The sequence below is a fragment of the Coenobita brevimanus genome, chromosome 62 (genome assembly GCF_032717465.1).
Source record: "Coenobita brevimanus isolate Jiangsu-jjx chromosome 62, ASM3271746v2, whole genome shotgun sequence".
Lineage (NCBI taxonomy): Eukaryota > Metazoa > Arthropoda > Malacostraca > Decapoda > Coenobitidae > Coenobita > Coenobita brevimanus.
Window position 1 is genome coordinate 36373291 of NC_137015.1, and position 23632 is coordinate 36396922.

The 23632-nt window shown below is 43.1% G+C and overlaps 1 protein-coding gene across 1 annotated transcript in view; it reads right to left on the reverse strand.

Annotated features, from left to right (window-relative positions):
- The window catches only part of LOC145404037 (serine protease inhibitor 42Dd-like), a 50747-nt gene that overhangs the window by 3818 nt on the left and 23297 nt on the right, over window positions 1-23632 (reverse strand). Inside the window, exons 4-7 of the mRNA XM_080275640.1 lie at window positions 22613-22745; window positions 16900-17140; window positions 13388-13611; window positions 6484-6637 (exon numbers count right to left, since the gene is read on the reverse strand). Of these exons, the coding sequence (XP_080131766.1) occupies window positions 6484-6637; window positions 13388-13611; window positions 16900-17140; window positions 22613-22745 (752 nt within the window). The remainder of the gene's footprint in view (window positions 1-6483; window positions 6638-13387; window positions 13612-16899; window positions 17141-22612; window positions 22746-23632) is intronic.

Below are 23632 nucleotides of genomic sequence, written 5' to 3' on the forward strand. Positions count from 1 at the left end.
CCAATCCTATGTCGTACCATGAGGAGCGTAGGAGCCCGGGGCTAGGCAAGTTGGTCCTGACATTTAAGGTGAGAGTGACCAGACTCACTCATCCCTGACTGGCATTATGTGAGCAATAAACCCCAACCACGCCTTGGATATAAACCTACACAGGCTCAATCCGACTGGAGCACCTTAATTACCCATTAAACCACCAGACGCCATAATTTGGCTATATGGTTACAATCCAGTGTAATATATGTTTCCTGTTGTACAGGAAACCATTTGGCTTGTCATTCAGTGTAGAGTTACCGACAGACAGAAGGAAGAGGAAAGAATGAAGGAAAGAGAGACAGAAGAGGAAGGATAAAAAGAAGGAAGAAAGAGAGGAAAGGGCAGGCACCTGAGAGCAGCACTACATCAAGTGAGTGGATGTATACACACACACACACATATATATACATTGGTGGTAGGTGGGAGCACTAACCATTCACTCACTCGATGTAATGATGCTCTCGGGTGACTGCCCTTTCTTCTCTTCCTTCCTTCTTTCCTTCCATCCTCTTCTGTCTTTCTTTCCTTCATTCTCTCTTCTTCCTTCTGTCTATGGGTGACTACACTGAGTGACAAGCCAAACATTCCTGTACATCAGGAAACAATTTACTATGCTGAGTGGTAACCATATAACCAAATTATGGCCGCTGGTGGTTTAGTGGGTAAGGTGCTCCAATTGGATTGAGCCTATGCCAGTTTATATCCAAGAGGTGGTTGAGGTTTATTGCTTACGTAAAGCCACTCGGGGATGAGTGAGGCTGGTCACTCTCATCTTAAATGTCAGGACCAACTTGCCTAACCCCCTGGCTTCTATGTTCCTCAAGGGGCACTGTCTTCACTATAAACAATGGCATATATATATACACATACAATACAACCTCACTATAACGGACTAATTGGGGCCCAAGCCATTCTCAAAAATGCGAAAGTCCGATAAAAGCAACATCTGGACTTCCCCCCACTAACCCAGACTTTTTCAGCACATTAGTCTGGACAGCACTGACAGTTTTTCACTACCATTGCAGTACTGTACTGTTTTATACATTAACTACAATAATCAAATGGTGGTAGGTGGGGGGACTCACCATCCACTCACTCGATGTAGTGCTTTCCTCTTCTACTTCCTTCCTCTTCTTTCTTTACTTTATTCTTTCCTCATCATTCTGCCTATGGGTGACTTTACTCCCCCTCTTCTGTCTTTCTTTTCTTCATTCTCTCCTCTTCCATTTGCCTATGGGTAACTCTACTGTGCACTGAGTGACACGCCAAATGGTTTCCTGTGCACCAGGAAACCATTTAATATGTTGGGTGGTAACCATATAACCAAATTAGGGCACCTGGTGGTTTAGCGAGTAATTACGGCACTCCAATAGGATTGAGCCGGTGAAGGATTATATCCACGGAGTGGTTGGGGTTTATTGCTCCTGTAATGCCACCCAGGGATGAGTGAGGCTGGTCACTCTCATCTTAAATGTCAGGACCAACTTGCCTAGCCCCAGGCTCCTACACTCCTCATGGGGCAATGTAGGATTGGATGATGGATGAATATCTATCTATTGCCAGACGCCTTAATCCCTTAACCCGACCCATCCCGACCGATTTTCCACCACTGACTCCCCCCAGTCCTGACCAATTTTGAAAAAATTTATTTTTGGCTCAAACCTTCGCTTTTGGTGAGAAACATAAAAAATTCATTGAGAAATCGCTCACCTGAGGTTTAAAATACTGAATGCAGGTAGCAGTACCCCTTACCTTACTGGATTTTCTTTCAGGCTGGCTCCAAAGAAAACGAGTTCTATGGGAGGGTAACTATTCCACATCACTCATAGACGGTATTTATTTATTTGGTACGAATTTATATGTAGTACGAGAGTATATTGGTTTTCACACAGTAATATAGGCAATATAAACATTGTTTCACTCACCAAACACATCAACATACCTGACCTTCTATGGCGACATTACCTGATCATCATTTCTGATTGTTTCTTCCTCTACTGCTACATAAACTTTGTCCTCCACATTGTCATCAATTGGGGAATCACTCTGGCCGTGAATTTCGTACCGTGGCATGACATGTCTTTACTGGCAAGGTCACTGGTAACAAATGAATTGCCGAGACAATGGCATGCGGGGGGGAGGAGGGGGGGTCATGCTGGTTAAGGCATTGTCCCTGCCTGGCATCTTGTAGAGGAAGGTGTTCCGTGTATACGTACCAAAAATCACGCATGAAAATTGAAAATTGTGCAAATTAGTGATCTTGCAATTGATTCGCATTTATATACGTCAACGGGACTGACAGTGACAAAACTTGTGGACGTATATATACGTCAACAGGATGTGGTGGGTTAAACGGGGTGGCCACAAACAAATTGCCTCCACGTCACCCTGTCCCCCGTCATTTCACTGCCCTGCATCCAACTCACACCTCCCTCTCTCATATACCTCTCCACTCCATCCCTCCATCTCATCCTTGGCCTTCCCCTCCCTCTCTTCCTCTCCACCTCACTCACATAAAATCTCCTTGTCAGTCTCTCACTGATATTATATATATATATATAATAATACTATACTGTACACTGATAAACATGTCTTTTATTTACTGGTACCTTATTGTGGTGAACATAGTTGAAATGGTCAGGCAGTCCGGACCACTTCTGGCTTTCTGGGACTTTTTCTGATATATAAAAATTTAGTCCAGTTGGCTCCTCAAGTCCAATAAAAACGAATTCCAGTATATTGCAGTCCATTATGTTGAGTTTTTATTGTGTAATATATATATATTACACAATGACCATGTGGAGAGGATGGAGGGTGAAAGACTGACAAAAAGAGTGTATGTGAGTAAGGTGGAGGGGGAGAGAGGGAGGGATGGGGTGGAGGGGTATATGAGAGAGGGGGGTGTGAGTTGGGAGCAGGGCAGTGAAATGGCGGGGGACAGGGCGACGTGGGGGCAATTTGTTTGTGTCCACACCGAACGGGATTGAGGCATCTGGCAATAGATAGATAGACATATATATATATATATACACACACTGTATAAAGGATTTGAAGATACTGTATTCTAATACAATATACATTAAAATGATGCTATCATGTATCAATTCTGTACGTTACCAATATTTTGGTGCTGGAGAGGGACACCTTCACTTGGTGGCACAAATATAGCCAGACAGCTGTTGCCTCAACGTCCTTGAGAGGGACTGGAGAACCAAGGGAGAAGGGGCAACTCTGGCATGCAGTCCACCATGTTCATGTTCAAATGAGCCTTGAGGCTGTAAGAGCCGCTACTACTGCTACTACTATTACTACTGTGTTACTGCTTTCACTGTCTACTAACTGCTACAGTAAAGTGCACCTACCAAGTTTAACTGACTGTTATGGAAATCCCTTTACAGTCAGGTAGCCAATTACTATATGCAGGAATGACTGCCAGTTTTACAATTATATAATTAACCAGTATAACAGATACATCTTCTATTTCTATTGCCAGACGCCTCAATCCCGTTTGGGGTGGCCACAAACAAATCGCCTCCAAGTCGCCCTGTCCCCCGCCATTTCACTGCCCTGCTCCCAACTCACACCCCCCTCTCTCATATACCTCTCCACCCCATCCCTCCATCTCATCCTCGGCCTCCCCCTCCCCCTCCCTCTCTCCCCCTCCACCTCACTCACATACACTTTCTTCGTCAGTCTTTCACCCTCCATCCTCTCCACATGGCCAAACCACCTCAGTGTGTTCCTCATAATGCTTCCTATCACATCCACATCAACACCACAACACTCCTTTATATCCTCATTCGTCAGCCTGTCTCTCCATGTGACTCCACAGGCTCCTCTTAAATAACTCATTTCCACTGCTCTCACTCTTGACTTGCGTCCTTCCAACAACGTCCAAGCTTCACTTCCGTACGTTAGAGTTGGTATCACAATACTGTCATGTAGTAACTTTTTCACTTCCATGCTCACTTCCCTTTATCACTGCTTTCAAGGAACCAGTAACCTTTCTTCCCTGCTGTACCCTTTCAAGCACTTCACCCTCCAAACCTCCATCCTTACTCATCACACTACCCAAGTACTTAAACGTACTCACATTTTCCAATTCCTCACCATCCAACCTCACTGTACATTCACTGACTTCACCTCTCTCAAAGACCATCACTTTACTCTTCCCTACATTCACCTTTAGATTCCGTTTCTTACACACTCTCTCAAACTCATCCACCAAGCCTTGCAGCTCCCCTTCGTCTTCACTCAACAACACAGTATCATCTGCAAACAACAGTACAGGGAGTTTCCAAACACTATCCTCTCTCACCAGGGCCACTCCAACATCCACTACCCTACCTTGTACCTCTTTTATTACCCCATCCATGTACAGATTGAACAACCATGGAGACATGACACATCCCTGTTTCAACCCAACCTTCAAAGAGAAAAATTCACTTAGTTCACCATCCACACGCACTGCAGCCTTCGCACCATCGTACATACTCTTCACAGCATTCAACAACTTTCCATCTACTCCATATATTCTTAACACTTTCCACAATCCTTGTCTGTCCACCCTGTTATATGCTTTCTCCAAATCCATGAAAGCCGCATACAACTTCTTTCCCTCCACTAAAGATCTGAGAATGAATATCTGATCTACACAACCTCTTCCCTTCCTAAAGCCTCCCTGTTCTTCTCCAACTAATTTCTCTGTTCTTTCTCTAACTCTGTCAATAAGTATCCTACCATACACTTTTCCTATTACACTAAGAAGACAAATGCCCCTATGATTACCACACACTTCTTTCTCCCCTTTTCCTTTGTACAAGGGAATAATTATACCTGACTTCCAATCCTCCGGGACTCTACCTTCCTCCCAGGCCAATCTGCACATCTTCCACATCCATTCTACTACTATCTCTCCCCCATGCTTCAGCATTTCACCACACACTCCATCAATTCCTGGGGCTTTCCCTGATTTAACTTTCTTCATTGCTTCCACAACTTCTATCCTACTGATTTCTTCCTGTCTTCTCACCTCCCTCCTTCTCCCAGCCATTCCCCAGCCACTTATACTCGCATTACTTCCATCCTCTATGTTCAACAATTCCTTAAAGTGTTCTCTCCATCTGCTCACTTTTTCTCTCTTACTTCCAAATATCCTCACCACCTGATGTACGTGGGTACATAGCCCAGTGAGGATGACAAGTAAGTGCAGAGTAGGGACCCAGTTTATTTCAATGTTTCGCCCAGACTGGCTTCTTCAGGAATGGTCATTCCTGAAGAAGCCAGTCTTGGTGAAACATTGATATAAACTGGGTCCCTACTCTGCACTTATGTGTCATCCTCATCGAAGCTGTTCCAGCCTACAGTGAATTCACCACATGTGGGTACATACATTCAAATCTTGCACGGAATCTCCTTTGAAATCTTGATCACTCAAAATTCTGCAGTTCTGCCAATGTGGTTAGTTTCTGAATCAACAAATTTATCTTTTTTATAAAATGTTTACCACCTGCATTGCAAAGCGAGCGGAGTGGTAATGTTTTCAGTCGTGAGGCTGGCTGGCTGGCTCTGTCTGTGTGTGGGTAAACAAGATATCTCATGAACAGCTTGAGCTAGCAACATGAAACTTTCAGGGTATCAAGATATGGCCAAAATTTTGGACAAGTTCAAAATGGGCACTTGGGATCAAGGTCAAGGTCAACAGAGGTCAATATCTTTTCAGTTCCAGTGACAAAAACTGAGTGATGTATGTGCTCAGGAATATAAAATAATAAATATTCCCAACAGCTGATCACTGCTTTCATGGGGTCTATTTGTACCTCACTATCTCTGCTCCCTTGTCATTCAGTACCACTTTCTTATTCCTATTAATGTGTGTGTGTGTATATATATATATATATATATATATATATATATATATATATATATATAGTGTACTTCTATATAAATCATACATGTACTTGGAGGAAAAAAGTGCCAAGAGGGCCAAAATAAGGACTCAAGAAAATTTTTGGATTTTCTCTTCCCCATTAGCTGAGTAACAATGATCAATATGGAACAATATCCATGATTCCATTTCCACATCCCTTTCTTGTGATACACAAATGGAGTGCTTACTATTGACAGATAAAGACAGACAGACAGACAGATAAATGAACAAAAAATGACATTGAAGATTTTGAAATCCTTTGTGTGGGGAAGGACATCTGGATGATGATGATAAGGATCGTGATGATGTTGATAAATGATGACAGACTGTAGTTCCTGCTATGATGAATCATTACTGAGAGACCTCCACACTGCTCTGCTGGATTATGGCCACATTCATGAAGAGGGCAGCTAACATGGTGACCTCCATCAGGTTGGCTCAGACAATGATAATGAAACAGAGATGACAATGCTGATGATAAAGATGATGTTAGCATGATGTTGATGACAACAGTGACTTACATGTGGCTGCTGCTGCAACAGTTCCCTCCTCATTAACTTCGACAGTGGCCTGGTGTATGGCTGCATCAACGTTGAGTGGGGCTGACAGAGTGAAGTCAGTCAGGTTGGCTTGACCAGGAATGAACAGGTCCACTATTCCCAAGCTGATTAGCGTCTGTCAAAGTACCAGTCATTTTTAACCCTTTCTGCACTTTACGTACAACCTCACCACATCTTGACATGAGAATACAGGTCAGGATGATTATAATGATAACCATGCAAAGGTCAGACAGTTTACTACTAATAACAGTACAGTAATAATAATAATAATAATAATAATTTCTTACTACTAAAAGTATTACTGTAATATCTATCTATCTATATACCATACATATATCACTCTATCTATATATATATATACAATATACTGTATATATATATATATATATATATATATATATATATATATATATATATACTGTATATGGGCGCGCTCACCATCCACTCACTCGATGTAGTGCTGCTGTCGGATGTTTGCCCTTTCCTCTCCTCCATCCTTCTTTCCTTCCATCCTCTTTTGACTTTCTTTCCTTCATTCTTTCCTTGTCCTTCTGCCTACAAGACTTTACACTCCCTCTTGTCTTTCTTTCCTTCATTCTTTCCTCTTCCTTCTGCCTTTGGGTGACTACACTGAGTGACATGCCAAATGGTTTCCTGTACACCAGGAAACCATTTACTATGCTGGGTGGTAACCATATAACCAAATTTTGGCACCTGGTGGTTTAGTGGGTAATTATTGTGCTCCAATCGGACTGAGACAGTGAAGGTTTACATCCAAGGGATGGTTGGGGTTGATTGCTCATGTAATGCCACTCAGGGATGAGTGAGGCTGGTCACTCTCATCTTAAATGTTGGGACCAACTGCCTAGTCTTGGACTCCTACGCTCCTCATGGGGCAATGTAGGATCGGATGATGGATGGATGTATATATATATCTATATCTATCTATTTATCTATCTATATCTATCTATCTATATGTATATATATATATATATATATATATATATATATATATATGCCTTTCATTTTTACTGTACTTGAAACCTTCCTTATCTTGTAAACCCTGCAATCCAAGGATGGCACATGAATACCAGATTAATTTTCAGCTCGTGAAACTTTTTGAATGGGAAAAGCAAAATACAGTACAACCTTCAGTAATGCTTCACTACAAAGGGGCTCTCCTAAGCTATATAAAACTGAATGGAGGTACCAAGAATAAACTAATAAATGACGCCATCCATGTCATGGAATTAAGTGAAAATTTTTAATCTTCCCACCTTCAGACAGTGTTATGGAACACCAGAATGGCCTCTTGTGTTCAAAGAGTATATGAAATCTGTGTCTAGCCCCTCCACAGTGTGATAAGTCTCTCCTACACTTGACAAAATACAGTACACCCTCAATACCAGACCTTTGACTTTAAGGCTGACAGTACATTAAAGCCAAACACCATGCTGTTCAGTAATTTCTCAGGCATTGTGGCTTTAAACGAACAAAGACCATTAAATATAGAATACTGTTCGGCTGTACGGTTGTACACAATAACATATAGCTAGGTCAAAGTGGCTCCTTTCCTCAATAAATGCTCTATTTGTGGATCCTCTTTCAATGGTGTGTGTGTGTGTGTGTGTGTGTGTGTGTGTGTGTGTGTGTGTGTGTGTGTGTGTGTGTGTGTGTGTGTGTGTGTGTGTGTGTGTGTGTGTGTGTGTGTGTGTGTGTGTGTGTGTGTGTGTGTGTGTGTGTGTGTGTGTGTGTGTGTGTGTGTGTGTGTGTGTGTGTGTGTGTGTGTGTGTGTGTGTGTGTGTGTGTGTGTGTGTGTGTGTGTGTGTGTGTGTGTGTGTGTGTGTGTGTGTGTGTGTGTGTGTGTGTGTGTGTGTGTGTGTGTGTGTGTGTGTGTGTGTGTGTGTGTGTGTGTGTGTGTGTGTGTGTGTGTGTGTGTGTGTGTGTGTGTGTGTGTGTGTGTGTGTGTGTGTGTGTGTGTGTGTGTGTGTGTGTGTGTGTGTGTGTGTGTGTGTGTGTGTGTGTGTGTGTGTGTGTGTGTGTGTGTGTGTGTGTGTGTGTGTGTGTGTGTGTGTGTGTGTGTGTGTGTGTGTGTGTGTGTGTGTGTGTGTGTGTGTGTGTGTGTGTGTGTGTGTATAGAGACGCCACACTGATTGATGTTTCTCACGTATCCATTCTTTTACCGAACAAAATTACCTAAATGAACAAAACATTCAGCCAGCTCAGGGTTCAGTATATTGAGGGTTTACTGAACTCTGGAAATAAAGAATGAAATAAGGGAGATATCCTCAGGCTGACGGGTTACACTGTCTGTAAGCATTAAGGGATGTGTGAACGAGGTTAAGAGACATAAACAACTTTAAACAGTACACCATCACAAACATCAACACCACTGTGCACACTTTCAATACAATCATACAAAATGCAGACAAAAGACACATCCCTAGAGGCAAGAGAAAGAGACACAACCCCAACTTCACACCAGAAATTTAAGGCCTCATCAGACAACGGGACACACTGCGACACTCCCCAACATCCCATACACAAGACACCATACAACAAATACAAGAACTCAACATTCAAATAAACAGTAAAATATCAGAACAGCAAACACTAAACTGGAAAAATTACCTCCAAACACTTGACCACAAAACAAACATCAGTAAATTCTACAAAACACTAAACAGCATCACACTTTCCTACAGCAACATCACACAAACACACGCTGCCATCACAACAACAGACACCATACCCTCAAACAAACAACAAGCAAACACTCTCATCAATCACTTTTCACAAGTCAGCCATCTAACCCCCCATCCGGAAGACCGACGTATCATCAGACGTAAGAGACAGTTCCCCACAGACCCAGACTACGCACCTTTCACTTACAACCAGATGAAGCACATCATTAACAACCTCAACCACTCATCTGCCTGTGGACCAGACAACATAAGCAACATTCACCTTAAACACCTAGGACCACAAGGGATACAAGCACTCACCAACATATCAAACTACAGCTACTCACACAACATAATATCCAACATCTGGAAGCATGGCAATATCATCACTATCCCTAAACCCAACAAAGACCCCACGTTACCCTCCTCACATCACCCCATCACACTCCTCTGCACCCCCTCTAAAGTCGCTGAACGACTGATACTACAACTAGTCACACCTCATATTCCCCTAGCCCAGTCACAACATGGCTTTGGGCCACTACACTCCACAAACACCCTTCTTACAGACTTTACACAGAGAGTTTTCGATGGCATGAATTCAGCTAGGCCACCACACAGAACATTCCTAGTCACACTAGACATTAGCAAAGCTTTTGATGCCATCCCCTGCCACAACCTCACAAACAAAATACTCAACACAAACATGCACAATAACACAAAAAGATGGCTGGCAAACTACTTAGGAGGCAGATGTGCACACGTAACATTTGCCGGTCAGTCTTCTAACATCAGAAACTTCACAAACGGCATCCCCCAAGGATCTGTTTTGTCCCCTACACTCTTTAATCTATACATGCACGACATACCCACACCCCACACACCACAGATACACATAGCTTCCTATGCAGATGATATAACACTTACATGTACACACCAAAACTCAAACACAGTTGCACACATCATTCAACCTTACCTCAACACACTACATGAATGGTTCACCACAAACAGGCTCAAAATAGCCCCAGCCAAATCTACTGTAGTTACTCTTCTCACAAACTGGACAGCACAACATAGTCACATCCCACACCTCACCATAAACAACACTCCATTACCACACACACACACACACCGAAAATCCTTGGTGTAACATACAATACATCAATGTCATTCAAACAACACATCATAAACATTCAAAATAAAATAACACCAAGACTCAATGCTTTGAGGTCACTTGCCCTTACAACATTCGGACACAACAAAGACACCACTATCACAGTATACAAACAATACATACTTTCAGTGATGAATTATGCAAACCCTGCCTAGGCTTCTAACCTCACACTACAACACTCTACAGACCATACAGAACAAGGCCCTAAAAATAATCACAGGCTGCACAGCTACTACACCCACAGACTACCTACATCAAGAAACCAAAGTCCTCAAGGTCAAGGACAACCTGGACATGAGAGGCACCTAGTTTCTTGCTGCAGCCTCCACAAACCCACAACATCCACTACAGTACATGGCAGCACATCCACCCACACCAAGGCACATCAAAACAACACCCAGCACACAATACCATACACAAATACTGTCATCTCTCCCCCCTCAGACCAGCTTCCAGAAGCATATCCACACTCAGATCACTTGCCGCTCCATTCAGTCATTTAAAGACAACACACAGCTGCATGCACAGCCTCCTGACATCCACCCTTCTGAATCCTATCTTCCTCGTGAGGACAGGGTCCACCCGGCCAGGCTGAGATGTGGGCACCATCCAGCCCTCTTAAGCTACCAGAAGAGGCTGGATGACTCCGTTGCTGATGCCTGTCCAGGATGCAACACAGCACCCCATACTATTAAGCACATTATGGAAGACTGCATTGCACACAATCACCTACGCCAACAACACAACATACACTCTTTGACAGCTCTGTGGGAAAGCCCGGTCTCGGCCATGGCCTTCCTAAGGGATTCGGGGTTGTTCGGCCAGACTGCCTAGGGAACAACTACTACTACTACGACTTCTTTAACCCCTTGACTCTGGATTTTTTTTTTTTTTTTTTTTAATGTAGTCTTGCTCATAACAGATGATTTCATTCAGCCTGGGAAAGGCTTCTTGAATTTTATGAGGTTGATTAAATAGGCAGGTGGGGGCGCTCACCATCCACTCACTTGATGTAGTGCTGCTCTCGGGTGTCTGCCCTTTCCTTTGCTCCATCCTTCTTTCCTTCCACCCTCTTCTGTCTCTCTTTCCTTCATTCTTTCCTCATCCTTCTGCCTATGAGTGACTTTACACTCCCTCTTCTGTCTTTCTTTCCTTCATTCTTTCCTCTTCCTTCTGACTGTGGGTGACTTTACACTAAGTGACAAGCCAAATGGTTTCCTGTACACCAGGAAACCATTTACTAGGCTGGGTGGTAACCACATACACAAATTTTGGCGCCTGGTGGTTTAGTGGGTAATTACACTCCAATTGGATTGAGCAGGTGAAGGTTTATATCCAAGGAGTGGTTGGGGTTTAATGCTCACATAATGCCGCTCAGGGATAAGTAAGGCTGGTCACTCTCAACTTGAATGTCAGGACCAACTTCCCTAGCTCCGGGCTCCTACACTCCTCATGGGGCAAAGTAGGATTCAATGATGGATGGATGGATGGATGGATGAAGTAAAGCCTTATGTATTCCCTCCTATTCAAACATTGTTAGCAGATGCCAAGAAAAAGATCCCAGGCATCAGTGAGTTAAGCAACGGTGAGGCCTCATTTAAAGTCTAAGATGTGCAGAGGCAAAATGCTTTAAGGGAAACAACTTTGAGATATGTTTTTAATTCATAACTTAAGGGTTAAAAACCATAAAAAAAAAACACACACATTTTCAGATATCAAAACAACTTTACAATGAATCATAAGTAACCTTAAGTTAGAATGTGCTCATCAGCAACTTTACTCCTTTTAGTCTGTTTTATACTTTATTCAGCTTAAGATAGCCAAACTGGTGGTGTCAAACAGTGGTATGAGCTGTATTAACCCCTCCATTATGAAAGGTCTCTCATAGGTTGAATGAAAATATCTAAGAGTAGCAAAAATACCTGTATTGTGAAAACAAAAATGCATTGAAAGGGTTTAAGGAGACAAGTTAAAGTGATATACTGCATGCTTTTTGGGTATCAAAATAAATTGAGACATGCTTCTGGGTGACAGTTCACACACATACACACAAATCAAGACTTCAAAACAACTTTATACTGCATCATAAGCAACTTTTTCGTGACGATGTGAATTCATCAGCACCTTAATAAAACAACCTTAAATAAGAACTTTCACTACTGCCCATCACCACCACCATGGAGGTCCATACTTCTGTCAGCTTAGGAGACTTTCTAACATCTCTTCCTCGGCAATTTATTTTGTTTACTGTCCTACAACCAACTACCGTACATTGTTATCTATTCTCAAATAAAGTCCATAATGAACATATAAGAGTATGCTAATGTGAAGTGCTCAATTAATCTGGTCCTTAAGGAAGAGTCGATTCCAAGCCAATTTAGCCCCTTGAACCCAGTAATCATATCGTATCATATTATTTATTAAGGCTCCAACATGCTTGCATGTGTCGGCCTTGGTCACCTAATGGCAGCTCTCCACACAGCTCAGTCTCTGGCAGCCTCCCTATCCAGTCTCTAAAACCTGAGGTTACATTCTATGACCTCATCCCAGGCTTGTGTCAGTTTATTTCTGTTACCTCCAGACATTTTCATTCAGCCCTGGAGAGACTTCTGAAACTGGAGAAGTTAGATATACCGGTACCTCTCATTTACCCCTCCACACAAAAAATCTCTCAAGTACTGAATGAAATCATCTGGAGGTAGCTGGAAAAAATTAATAAAAACATCACCAGACTGATGGAGTTTATGATAATATGGGCCTTACTGCTGTATTCTGGTCAGCACAGGAGACTTCACATGGACTATTCCTTGGTGATTTATTTTGCAACCTACACCTTAGTTCTCTTGTATGTTATGTATGCTATATACTGTATGTATAATATGTTCAATATCAACATGGAGTACAACTGGACATTGATTATTAAGGCAGGATGTGGAAAATAAACTGAAGAGAAGACATTATGAAATTTCCCAAGCCTACTACACATAAATAAAAGCTTTAGACTCACCTCCTTTAGTTCATCCTCGAGACGTGTGGTCATCTTGAAGCGGGGGAGGCCCACTCTGGTGTTGAGGGGCACCATGCCATTGTAGGCTGCCCTGAATGTCTCTGGAGTGAGGTTGTTCATGATGCTGGCTGTGCTCAACTCACGTGGCAAGAAGATAAACATGGAGATGGTTGAGTTAATGTAGGGCAGCTCCAGCATTGTTGCATCCAACTGCTCATTGAAGCCTGTGTGTGTGGGATTAATGTTCATAGAGTAAAACTATATCTGCCATACATCTACTTTGAGTTACTCCTTTTTATCATATAAGTCTACAATGAACTGAGGGAAACTGTTTAACTACACTCCACATACTGTATAAAGCTTACTTGCCACTTTTCTCTGGTTTACTATACGGTACCAGTTAAATGAAGCTGTGATATTTTGAAGCATCACTGACTTATAATGAGGCTTGCCTCTACATTATATCATCATCCAGACTTTTGTCTCACCTAAAGATGGCCTGAAGTACAATCCTGAGCCATGGTACGCTAGCTTATACAGTATCAGAGAGCCTTAGAATCATTTTTAAAGTTCAACTTGGGCAAACTCTGGGACTTGATTCTTGGCTCTCAATCACACCTACTGTGACAGGAGGTTCATTCGTTCGTTTGTTAGTTTTTCTGTGCCCCAACAGGCTCGCATGTGTCAGCTTTGGTCATCTAATGGTGGCTCTCCAAGCTGCTCGATCTCTGGCAGCTTCCCTATTCAGTCCCTTATCCCTAAGGTCACACACAATGACCTTGTTCCAGGTCTTTTTCAGTCTACCTCTTGCAACCCTACCCATAACATTAACGCTGCTCACTTTCTGCACACAATTATTGTTTCCTATCCTCTCCACATGCCCAAACCACTTCAATCTACCTCTCCTCATCACAACACCAATACACTCCAGTCCTATTCTACCCCGCAACTCTTCCATCGTAATCCAAGCCCTCCCAGGCCTCACACTCAGGGACACACTGAACATCCACATAATCATTGTCATTTCTGTACATTTCAGCCTGCGAATGTCCTCTTCCTTTACTGCCCAAGTCTCACTACCATACAGCATTACACTCCTAAAACATGCTGCATAGTGTATTGGACATACCCATGCTATTTCAGCTACAAAACTAAAACCTAATGAACACTCTGTTGAGGGATAAAGAAAATTATTATTATATTTAAGTATTCACAACATCTTCATTACTGATGGTTTAGACTAATGTACTTGCCAAGCTTTGCCTGGTGAGTTGTGGCTTATCTTTATGCCACTTTCCAAGAAACATGATCTTTCACTACCTCCCAGCTATTAAATCCATACCCATCAGACAACCACCTAGCCCCATGTGTTCTTAAGACGGCATCTCATAATTTTTTCATTCACAATTGTACACATAAACCTATTAAAAAAATATTCTTTCCCGTGGCCCTCCACATGCTCAAACCAACTCAGCCTACTCCTACACGAGACCTCACCGACAACTTCTACAGCCATCCTACCTATTAACTCAGCTGAAAAGAAAACTAAATATATAATGTATGGTCATCCCTCCATATGCACTACTGAAATGTTAGCCTACACTTCTGTGCACATGGAACCCATGTATACAGGCCCCTTTAACCCACTACACAAAACATAATGTGCAAACCAAATCTCCAATTTGCCAACTAAAAACCAACCGTGATTCCAACTAGACTACAAATACTTTCCGCTTCTAACGGCACAGCCAACTGTATAAGGTAAAGGAGACATAAGATAGTGACATTTATGAGGTTTAAAACAATAAATAAGGGGGAAATAAGTACGACAGACATGCCTTCTATGGGCACAGCATACTGTAGAGGTAAAATGAAAGCGACATTAAAGAGGTTTAAAGCAATAATTAGTAGTTTAAACAGCATGTCTCCCTTGCAGTCATTAATTCCAGTATGTAACCATGCACTCTGAATCCTTTTTCTGTTTACAGTATACATGGTAGCATTCCTGTCTGTAGTTATAGTGGCCATGCATATAGAGCCCTTGTATACAGAGGGATGACTGTACAAACTTTTGTGTGTCTGTAATACTCAGTATTACTGCATGTTATCATAGCTACATGCCTTTTGCCCACCACTGTATACCACATCAAAACACCTCCAAGCCTCCCTATTACTTCAAACTCCCCTCCATCTTGCCACCTATTTCTCATTCTCCCACCAGCTTCATTCTCTACACCCATCTATTTACCCCCAAAACTTGCTACTTATCACACCTACTACCCCCCATTGCCACATGGGGGTGAGGAGATCCGAGCACTGCTATCTGATCCCCATGGGATAAAAATGAGAAAAAATTATTTATCCAAGACCAGATGTCTTAATCTTGGAGGAGGTGTCCACAAATGAATCATGTCCATGTCATTCTGTCCTCTACCATCATACTGTCCTCTCTTCAACTCACCCCTCCCTCATTCATATACCTTTCCATCACATCCCTCCATCTCATTCTGTTTCTCCCACCCCCTCCTTTTCCCATTCTCTTCAGTACAAGGAACAAGGCTGTTTAATACAGAAGTGCTGGACAGGGGGGATTTCCTATCCCAGTGCCAATACAAACTGGGATGTATCTATTGCCATCCTCTGCTACCTATAATGCTACTGAGTGAACTGTTCTCTCTTCCATCCCTTTGGTGGTGGGGGCGATCACCATCCACTCACTCGACGTAGTGCTGCTCTCGGATGACTGCCCTTGCCTCTCTTCCTTCCTTCCTCTCCTGCATTTCTTTCCTCTTCCTTCTGTCTGTGGGTGACTCTACACTGAATGACAAGCCAAATGGTTTCCTGTACACCAAGAAACCATATACTACGCTGGGTGGTAACCATACAACCAAATTATGGCGCCTGGTGGTTTAGTGGGTATTAAGGCACTCCAATCGGACTGAGGCAGTACAGGTTAATATCCAAGAGGTGGTTGAGCTTTACTGCTCCAGTAATGACACTCAGTGAACTTGTCACTCTCATCACAAATGTCAGGATCAACCTGTCTGGCCCCAGGCTCTTATGTATCTCATGAGGCAACACAAGATTAGATGATGAATTGATGAATGTAAAATGCACTACCTTCAGCCTTCTGAGGAATTATCCAAAATCTTTCTTGCATGTCCAATTTTACAGGATTCTCTCAATTAGCAGCTAGTATCGCCAATATTTTCAACAATGGCAGGCCATGACTGGCCCATCCTCACCCGAGAATGCTCACTATCCATATCCTGATCACTGGGACTTCAAGATCTACATAGTGAGGCCTACTGTGTCACTATCAGTTGACTGTGAAGAAAAACGCTGAGAATCATAATGGCAGCATTCTTTTGGAGGGTTAATTATTGTTTTTGTTGCTTAGTCCTAGTCTGTCTCTTAAACTGAAAAAATTATATAAAGGTAGTAAAAATAAAATCAAGAATACGTTATCATGCAGACTGACAAGGCAATGCTGTTAATTCATGTGTCCTCACCTTGCTTAAAAAGCCCAGTCTGGAACATCATATGTACTTTTCTGGGGTTCGAAGGTGGGATCCCAAGAAACTCATGCCTGGGGTTTGTTTGCTCAGGGTCAAACTCAGACTCCCACATGCCCTTGAAAAACACTGCATTGACCAGGGCAAAGCGGGTCGTAGGCGGGAGGAACTTGATCAGCTCAGGAATGCGGCCTTCCGTGGTGGCATTGACCTCTTGGTTGATGGCACGAATTGCTCGCTGGATATTAAATATGCACAGTAAGTCCATGTCATGAAGTTACATTTTTAGGTTCTTTTTTCCTATTAGCTCCAAGGTAAATTTTACAGAACTACCAGTTAAAATTGCTCCCTATAAGGCACTCTTGCTAGCTTCTCCCAGTTTATTGTGCTAGCTGTGTGGAAATACAGTAGTTGTTGTTGCTTAACCCCCACCTGTCTGGCTGAACAGATTGGTTGACCAAAGGTAAGTGACTGCTTCTGTGGAGCCGTCCTACAGATACAGTACAGTACATACACTATGCAGCAAACTCATGTCCCTTTGCAGTAAACAGCCCTCACCAGGGTCCTTCCCATGGCGAAGTGCAGAGAAATCTGAGGAGGTTTGGCCTCTCGATGGATGTTGCAGCTTCTCTGTCCAAGGTGCACAGCGCCATGTGTAGGCTCTTCCTTAGCAACTGAGGGAAGTTGTGACATTTTGTAACACCCTAATTTATACTGAGAACTACCTGCATAAATGTTAGGTGACTATCAATCTATAAATCAACCAAACACCTTAATTGTACAGCACGTTGCTACAAACCATTTGCCTCCCTGTCACCCTGTTCTTCTCTATTAGGCTGCCCTCTCTCCAACTCAAACCTTTCTCATTTATATACCTCTGCAAGTGCAGAGTCTGCACCTATTCCTCAATATTCTTCTCTCCTTCTCCTCTTCCAACTCACTCACATACACTCCTAGTTAGTCTCTTTTTCTTCATTCTCTCCAATGGCCAAACCATCTCAGGGCAACACTCCTAATATTTTCCAGCACATCCACATCAACACCACAAAACTCCTCAGCTTCCTCATAATTATATGTGTGTGTCTCCACTAACTTTACATGCTCCTCTCAAATACCCTCCTATACTGTATTTAACATCCACTCCTATAACTCTTGACTTGTATCCTTCCAACAAAGTCTAGGATCCACTTCCATGTGTTAGTGTAACAAACAAGTACTGGTAAACAAGGTGGTTAGAATCCAAAAACTGTAGGAAAGCAACCAAGTACACTTAAAAAAAAAAAAAAAAAAAAAAAAAAAAAAAACTACTGTACTGTAAAAAAATGAACCACATATTCCTTCACTTATCATTCAAGCCCTCAAATTTCTCAACTCCAACATGCATGCACATTGTCTGCACAATATTTCTTTTTACATGTGCTTCTCCAATTCTTGGGGGACGATGACATTCATCAAAGTGCTAACTTTAAAATGGGGTCCAATCTTAGTCTTGGTCAAAGTGCCAATCTTAAAAAGGTATGCAATCTCTGTCTTCATCAAAGTGCCAAATTTAAAAAGAGGTGCAATCTTTGTTTTATAAGCTCATACATGAATCCGCACTATAACAAGCCCCGATATGGCAAATACTTGATTTAACGAATGCTGCAAAGCCTACCAAACTTTTGTCTGCTATAACAAACAATGGTTCTTAAATGAGGCAAAATGAGGCACATTGCATATGTTTTCTACCCTTTTTACTTCAACCTAGACTGAAATTGCCCTCGCCCTATCGTGACTGCTGAGTTGTAACAACAGACTACAGTAATACTGTGCTAGGCAGGAAGTCCTCTGACAAGAATGTGAAATAAGCTGCAAAAGAGCAAAATTATGGGCCAAGTTAGTGTAAAATGAGTATACAGTAATCCCTCCACTATCTGACGTAATACTGTAGAGCCATAGGCATGTCCGGAAAGTGGGTACCAGCCTCCTGGACTTGTACTTATGGACCCTAACTCAGAAAAACACCAATACAACTCCCTCTGGACATGCATAGCACCTATTTAAGACCCAAATCACACCAACAAGGCACATAAAAGATTGAAATAAATGCAAAAGAAGCATAAAATGAGGTTTTTGAGGTAGGTTCATACAATATTAAACATTCTGGGTACTTACAAGTCCCTGGCTCCTGGACTGGTAGTTATGGACCCTAACCTAGCCTAACTCAGAAAAACACCTCCCTACTGCACATGCATAGCACCTATGACACAACATATTCACACCAATAAGGGACATAAAAGAGTGAAATGTGGTGTTTGAGGTAAGTATAGTATGGAAAATACAGATACAGTAGAGTACAGTATGAAACATTCTGCCTACTTACAGCGAGTCCATGGCCATCTCGATGAATAACAGCCTCCTCTCAGACTCTTGACAGTAAGAAGGATTTCCTGAAGCACTTGCAGCACACTTCATGAAGTCTTGCACTGAACTTAGTCATTTGCACTCAGAAGTCCATTCTCTTCACAGTGCGCACTCTCTGTCTTACTTATGCTCCATTGTAACTTAATAAGTGTTGCACTCTGCACTTTAAGTCTTTCCACTCATAAAACCAATTTCAAAACAAATCACAAGTGTACAGTATTTATGTTAAATTTTGTCCAAAAATGTTCTTTTCACTCAAATTTCTACTTTCTTTACAATACTGTATGCACTGTTTTTCTTTCACTGCACAACACTAAATTCCCGTGTGGTCTAGTGGAGAAGTTCTTGCCGTTTAATCACTGTCAGAGTCTGAGAGTATCGCTGGCAGGTGACCTAGGGGTGCGTCGCTAGGTCGTGGTGATGGCGTACCCACTGCAGACAACTCTGAAGATAGACGCATACTCATGTCGAGCGGTGACTCCACCATGGCTGATGTGCTGGGCTGTGGCTCGGAGCATGAGGGCCTGTCTTGGGGAGGTAACGGAGTGGAGCCAGGGCTGGGCACAGCGGGGGTCACGGGCCTGAAAAAGCTGTCAATCGTTGATTGACGCAAGGAACGACGATTCTGACAATTTATGATGCGCTGACTGAAAGCACGCACTTCCACCACAAGTCCCAAGGGCCCCATCTCCCTGTCGCAGTCCGGGTGTTCCAGGTAGTCGAGAATGAACTCTAGGTGTTCCCGGAGTGCGCTCAGCTTGGGGATGGCTGGAGCTGTATCATGCTGAGAGGAGTCTGCATCATCGTCGCTGTCCTCATCAGTATCTTCAAGCTGGGTACTGACACCTGCAACTGAAGATGCGATCTCAATATCAGACAGGGTCTGATACCCAGGATCGCCCTCGTCGTCATCCAACCACTCACTCACTTCATCCACATCAACATCATCGCCGTGCATGGAGGTCATCCACGTCGAAACCTAGGAAATCGTACTCTGCATCCGTTCCGAGAAGCAGACGAGACCAACCATTTTCTAGAGTCTTGACAGGGATTTCCTTCCATGCACTGGCCCAATTGAAAATGGCAGACTTGATGTTGTAGCGACGAAGGCTTTCCAAAGTCCGCTGGCCTCGTGTGTCCCGTCCCTCCCTGCGCTCGTCCTCGTCCAGGAACTTCCGTCGGTATAGGCGCTTCGTTGCCACGATCACTCCTTGGTCCATTGGTTGGATGAGAGCAGTAGTATTAGGTGGCAGAAACATGCACCTAATCCGGCCATTCTCAGCCACCAAGTCCTTGTCGCACAGGTGGGCAGGTGCATTGTCGAGGAGAAGGAGGGCCTTTACCTGGTTGCGTGGGATTCCCAGTTTCTCCGTCTGGTAATGTATGACCTCCTTGATGAAATGGCGGTGGAACCAGTCTTTGAAGATCTGGGCTGTGAACCATGCCTTCAAAGAATGGTACCAGACGACAGGAAGGACATCCATCACCCCACGAAAACACCGAGGCTGCTTTGCACGGCCAACAATAACGGGCTTGAGCCGGTGCATGCCGTTAGCATTGGCACAACACAAAGCAGATATCCGTTGCTTGGAGAGCTTGCGGCCAGGTACACGCTTCTCCGTCTCCTCAGCTAGAGTGTTCGTTGGCAAAGAGTGATAGAACAAACCAGAGTCGTCAGCGCTGTAGACTTGACTGAGAGTGAGGCCCTCCCTGTCGATCAAGCCCTTCACCTTGTGCCGAAACTCCTCTACTCCATCCTCGTTAGCGTCCAAAGCTTCGCCATGGGCCTTACGGTTGGTAAGGCCATGCCGTAACTTAAACGTGGAGCCAACCCTCGGATGACTTGAAGTCTAGGTCGTCGTGAAGCCTGGCGAACTTCTCAGCAGCAGCCTTCAGCTCCGTACCACGTACCTTCACACCAGCAGCACACTGCTGTCGATACCAAATCAACGTGGAGCGGTCGACTTCAGCAAACTTGGGAGTAAACATCATCTTCCTCTCCACTTCGCATTTGCTTTTCGACGAGAAGTCAGCCGTGTACTGCATGAGTTTGTCTCGGGATCTCTTAAAATCAAAGTAGATCGGGCCAGGTTAAACTCACGGAGGATGAGTGAAGAAGACCATCCTGCATCTACTTTCTCCAATATCTTCCACTTCTCCTCCAGAGTCAACACCACTCTCTTCCTCTTCTCAGGCGGCGGGGCCATCATCACACACACAAAGGAGAGGCACGAGAGCAGCAGGAGTGCCTGCAGCAGGTAAGGCACCACCGCAAAAGCGAGCACGTGGGCAGCCATGACGACGAGCGTTCACTCGCGACAAGAGACAGGCGGAAAGTGGGGATGATGCAGGGGCGCTCTAGCGGACGTCAGAGGAATGACGCGGCACAACAAAGCTGTCCCGCGCCCCGCGTGCCAAGTTCAAATTACGGGCGGGAATTTTTCTTTTGTTTTTTCCGAATTTTTTGCGGTTTTCGGACCATTTTGGGAATATTGGATCCCAGGACGATTATGTCTGGTTATTGGGGATGTCCAGAAAGTGGGCGTCCGGAAAGCAGAGGGATTACTGTAGTTTACCTTTTTAATACTAGAATATGCTACTATACTCACTTATTTTTCAAACATGTGCTTGAAATCCCACCTCAGGGATGAGGACCCTCAAATATAATGAACTACCAACTTTAATGAAGCTGGCGTTCCCCCAATTAGTCTATTACTATAAGGGTCTACTTGTATTTCACTTCAGTGACCACTTTTTCCCACCTAAGGATGCAATGAGGCTGAGTTCAGAAAACAAGAAAGGAGAAAACACAAAAGATGGAGAAACATCAACATGATCAGTGATAAGGGCCACAAACGCATTCACTCACCAGAAAATGTATTTCAGTCTCACAGGCCTAACTATCTGCACATTTAATTTTTCTTTATTTTAATACATTCTGTACACTAACTCCTGTAGTACAATTCATTCTTACATATGTCAGAGACATGAGGACATATGACCACCATGTGCTACTTTCTTCTTCTGCTTGGAATATACTTTGAATTAAACTAATACCATTCCCATGAAAAATGTAATTATAATGCCTATCTTGACAGGGGGTATTAAAACTTCCCAGTTTTACCATTCTCCAGTTAAAGGACTGATACATCTACTGAATGTGTCCATCCACCATGCGTCGACTATGAGACCATAACATTCACTCCTCCACTTTAACAAGTATTATATCCAACTAAACCTGGAGTATCAGCAACAACAACAACAAAATGTCTGTGGATGTGAAGTCAAAGCAGGAATGACTACAAACCTGTGTGTCTGTAAAGTCAACAAGGCGGAGGTCAAACAGCGTGTTGGCGAGACAGCGGTTAAGACGAAGCTGGTCTGAGAAATAGGCTCGGTTGCTAGTCCTCAGGGTTGTTCCAGCATCACTCCGTTCTAGGCTGTGAGAAAAGCAGAGATGGATGAATAAACAGATAAAGATGATACACAAATAAAAACAAAGAACTAAAAAAAAAATTAACCAAAAACTGAAGAAAATACTTGTACTATATAACAGATTAACTACATGGAAGACTGAGGATGTAGGCAGATATATGGTAACAGATAAATGGGGAAAGCAAAGGAGAATACACAAGAATCAACTTATATTAAAAGAATCAATAAAACCACTTTTCCTCCAGGGTACACTTTGCACTCAGTCTTGCTATGCTTTTTTGACTTTTTCATATTCCAGCACTGTACCGTACCGTACAGTGCTGGTAAAGGATACATTTGTGTTCTGTTGCCCCAGTTGTGTGGGTATTTCTCAACTCCCTTCCTATCCCTATATTTCTCAACTCCCTTCCTATCCCCCAAAAAGGGATGATGGACCACCAGAGAAGGGCAATATCGACCTGCAGTACGCCTGGTTCAAGTTTCAGATGAACCTGGGGCAACTACCATTACTACTCATTTGGCATTAATACCTACTGCATAGCTCTTCCTTTGCACCTACAGTATGCTGTAAACACATGCCATACCAATATCTTATAAGAAAATGTGAATACCATATAAATTGTGCTCAAGTACTCCTCGAGCAGCTTCTGTACTCTGTTATCTATTTCACATGAAGGTTTTTGTAATGATGGCAACCTTCATGCAACCATCACTCAAATTATTTCAGTCGATTTTGTATCTAGCATATTGTCTTTACAGTACAGTAATATTATTTATGCTCTGTCGAGCTTCCACCTTACTGAAAACTTTCAGCTAATCATATTCAGTATAGCCAACTCCAGTACAGGGGTTCCTTATGAGAAAGCATGGCATTATTATGAACAGACAACAA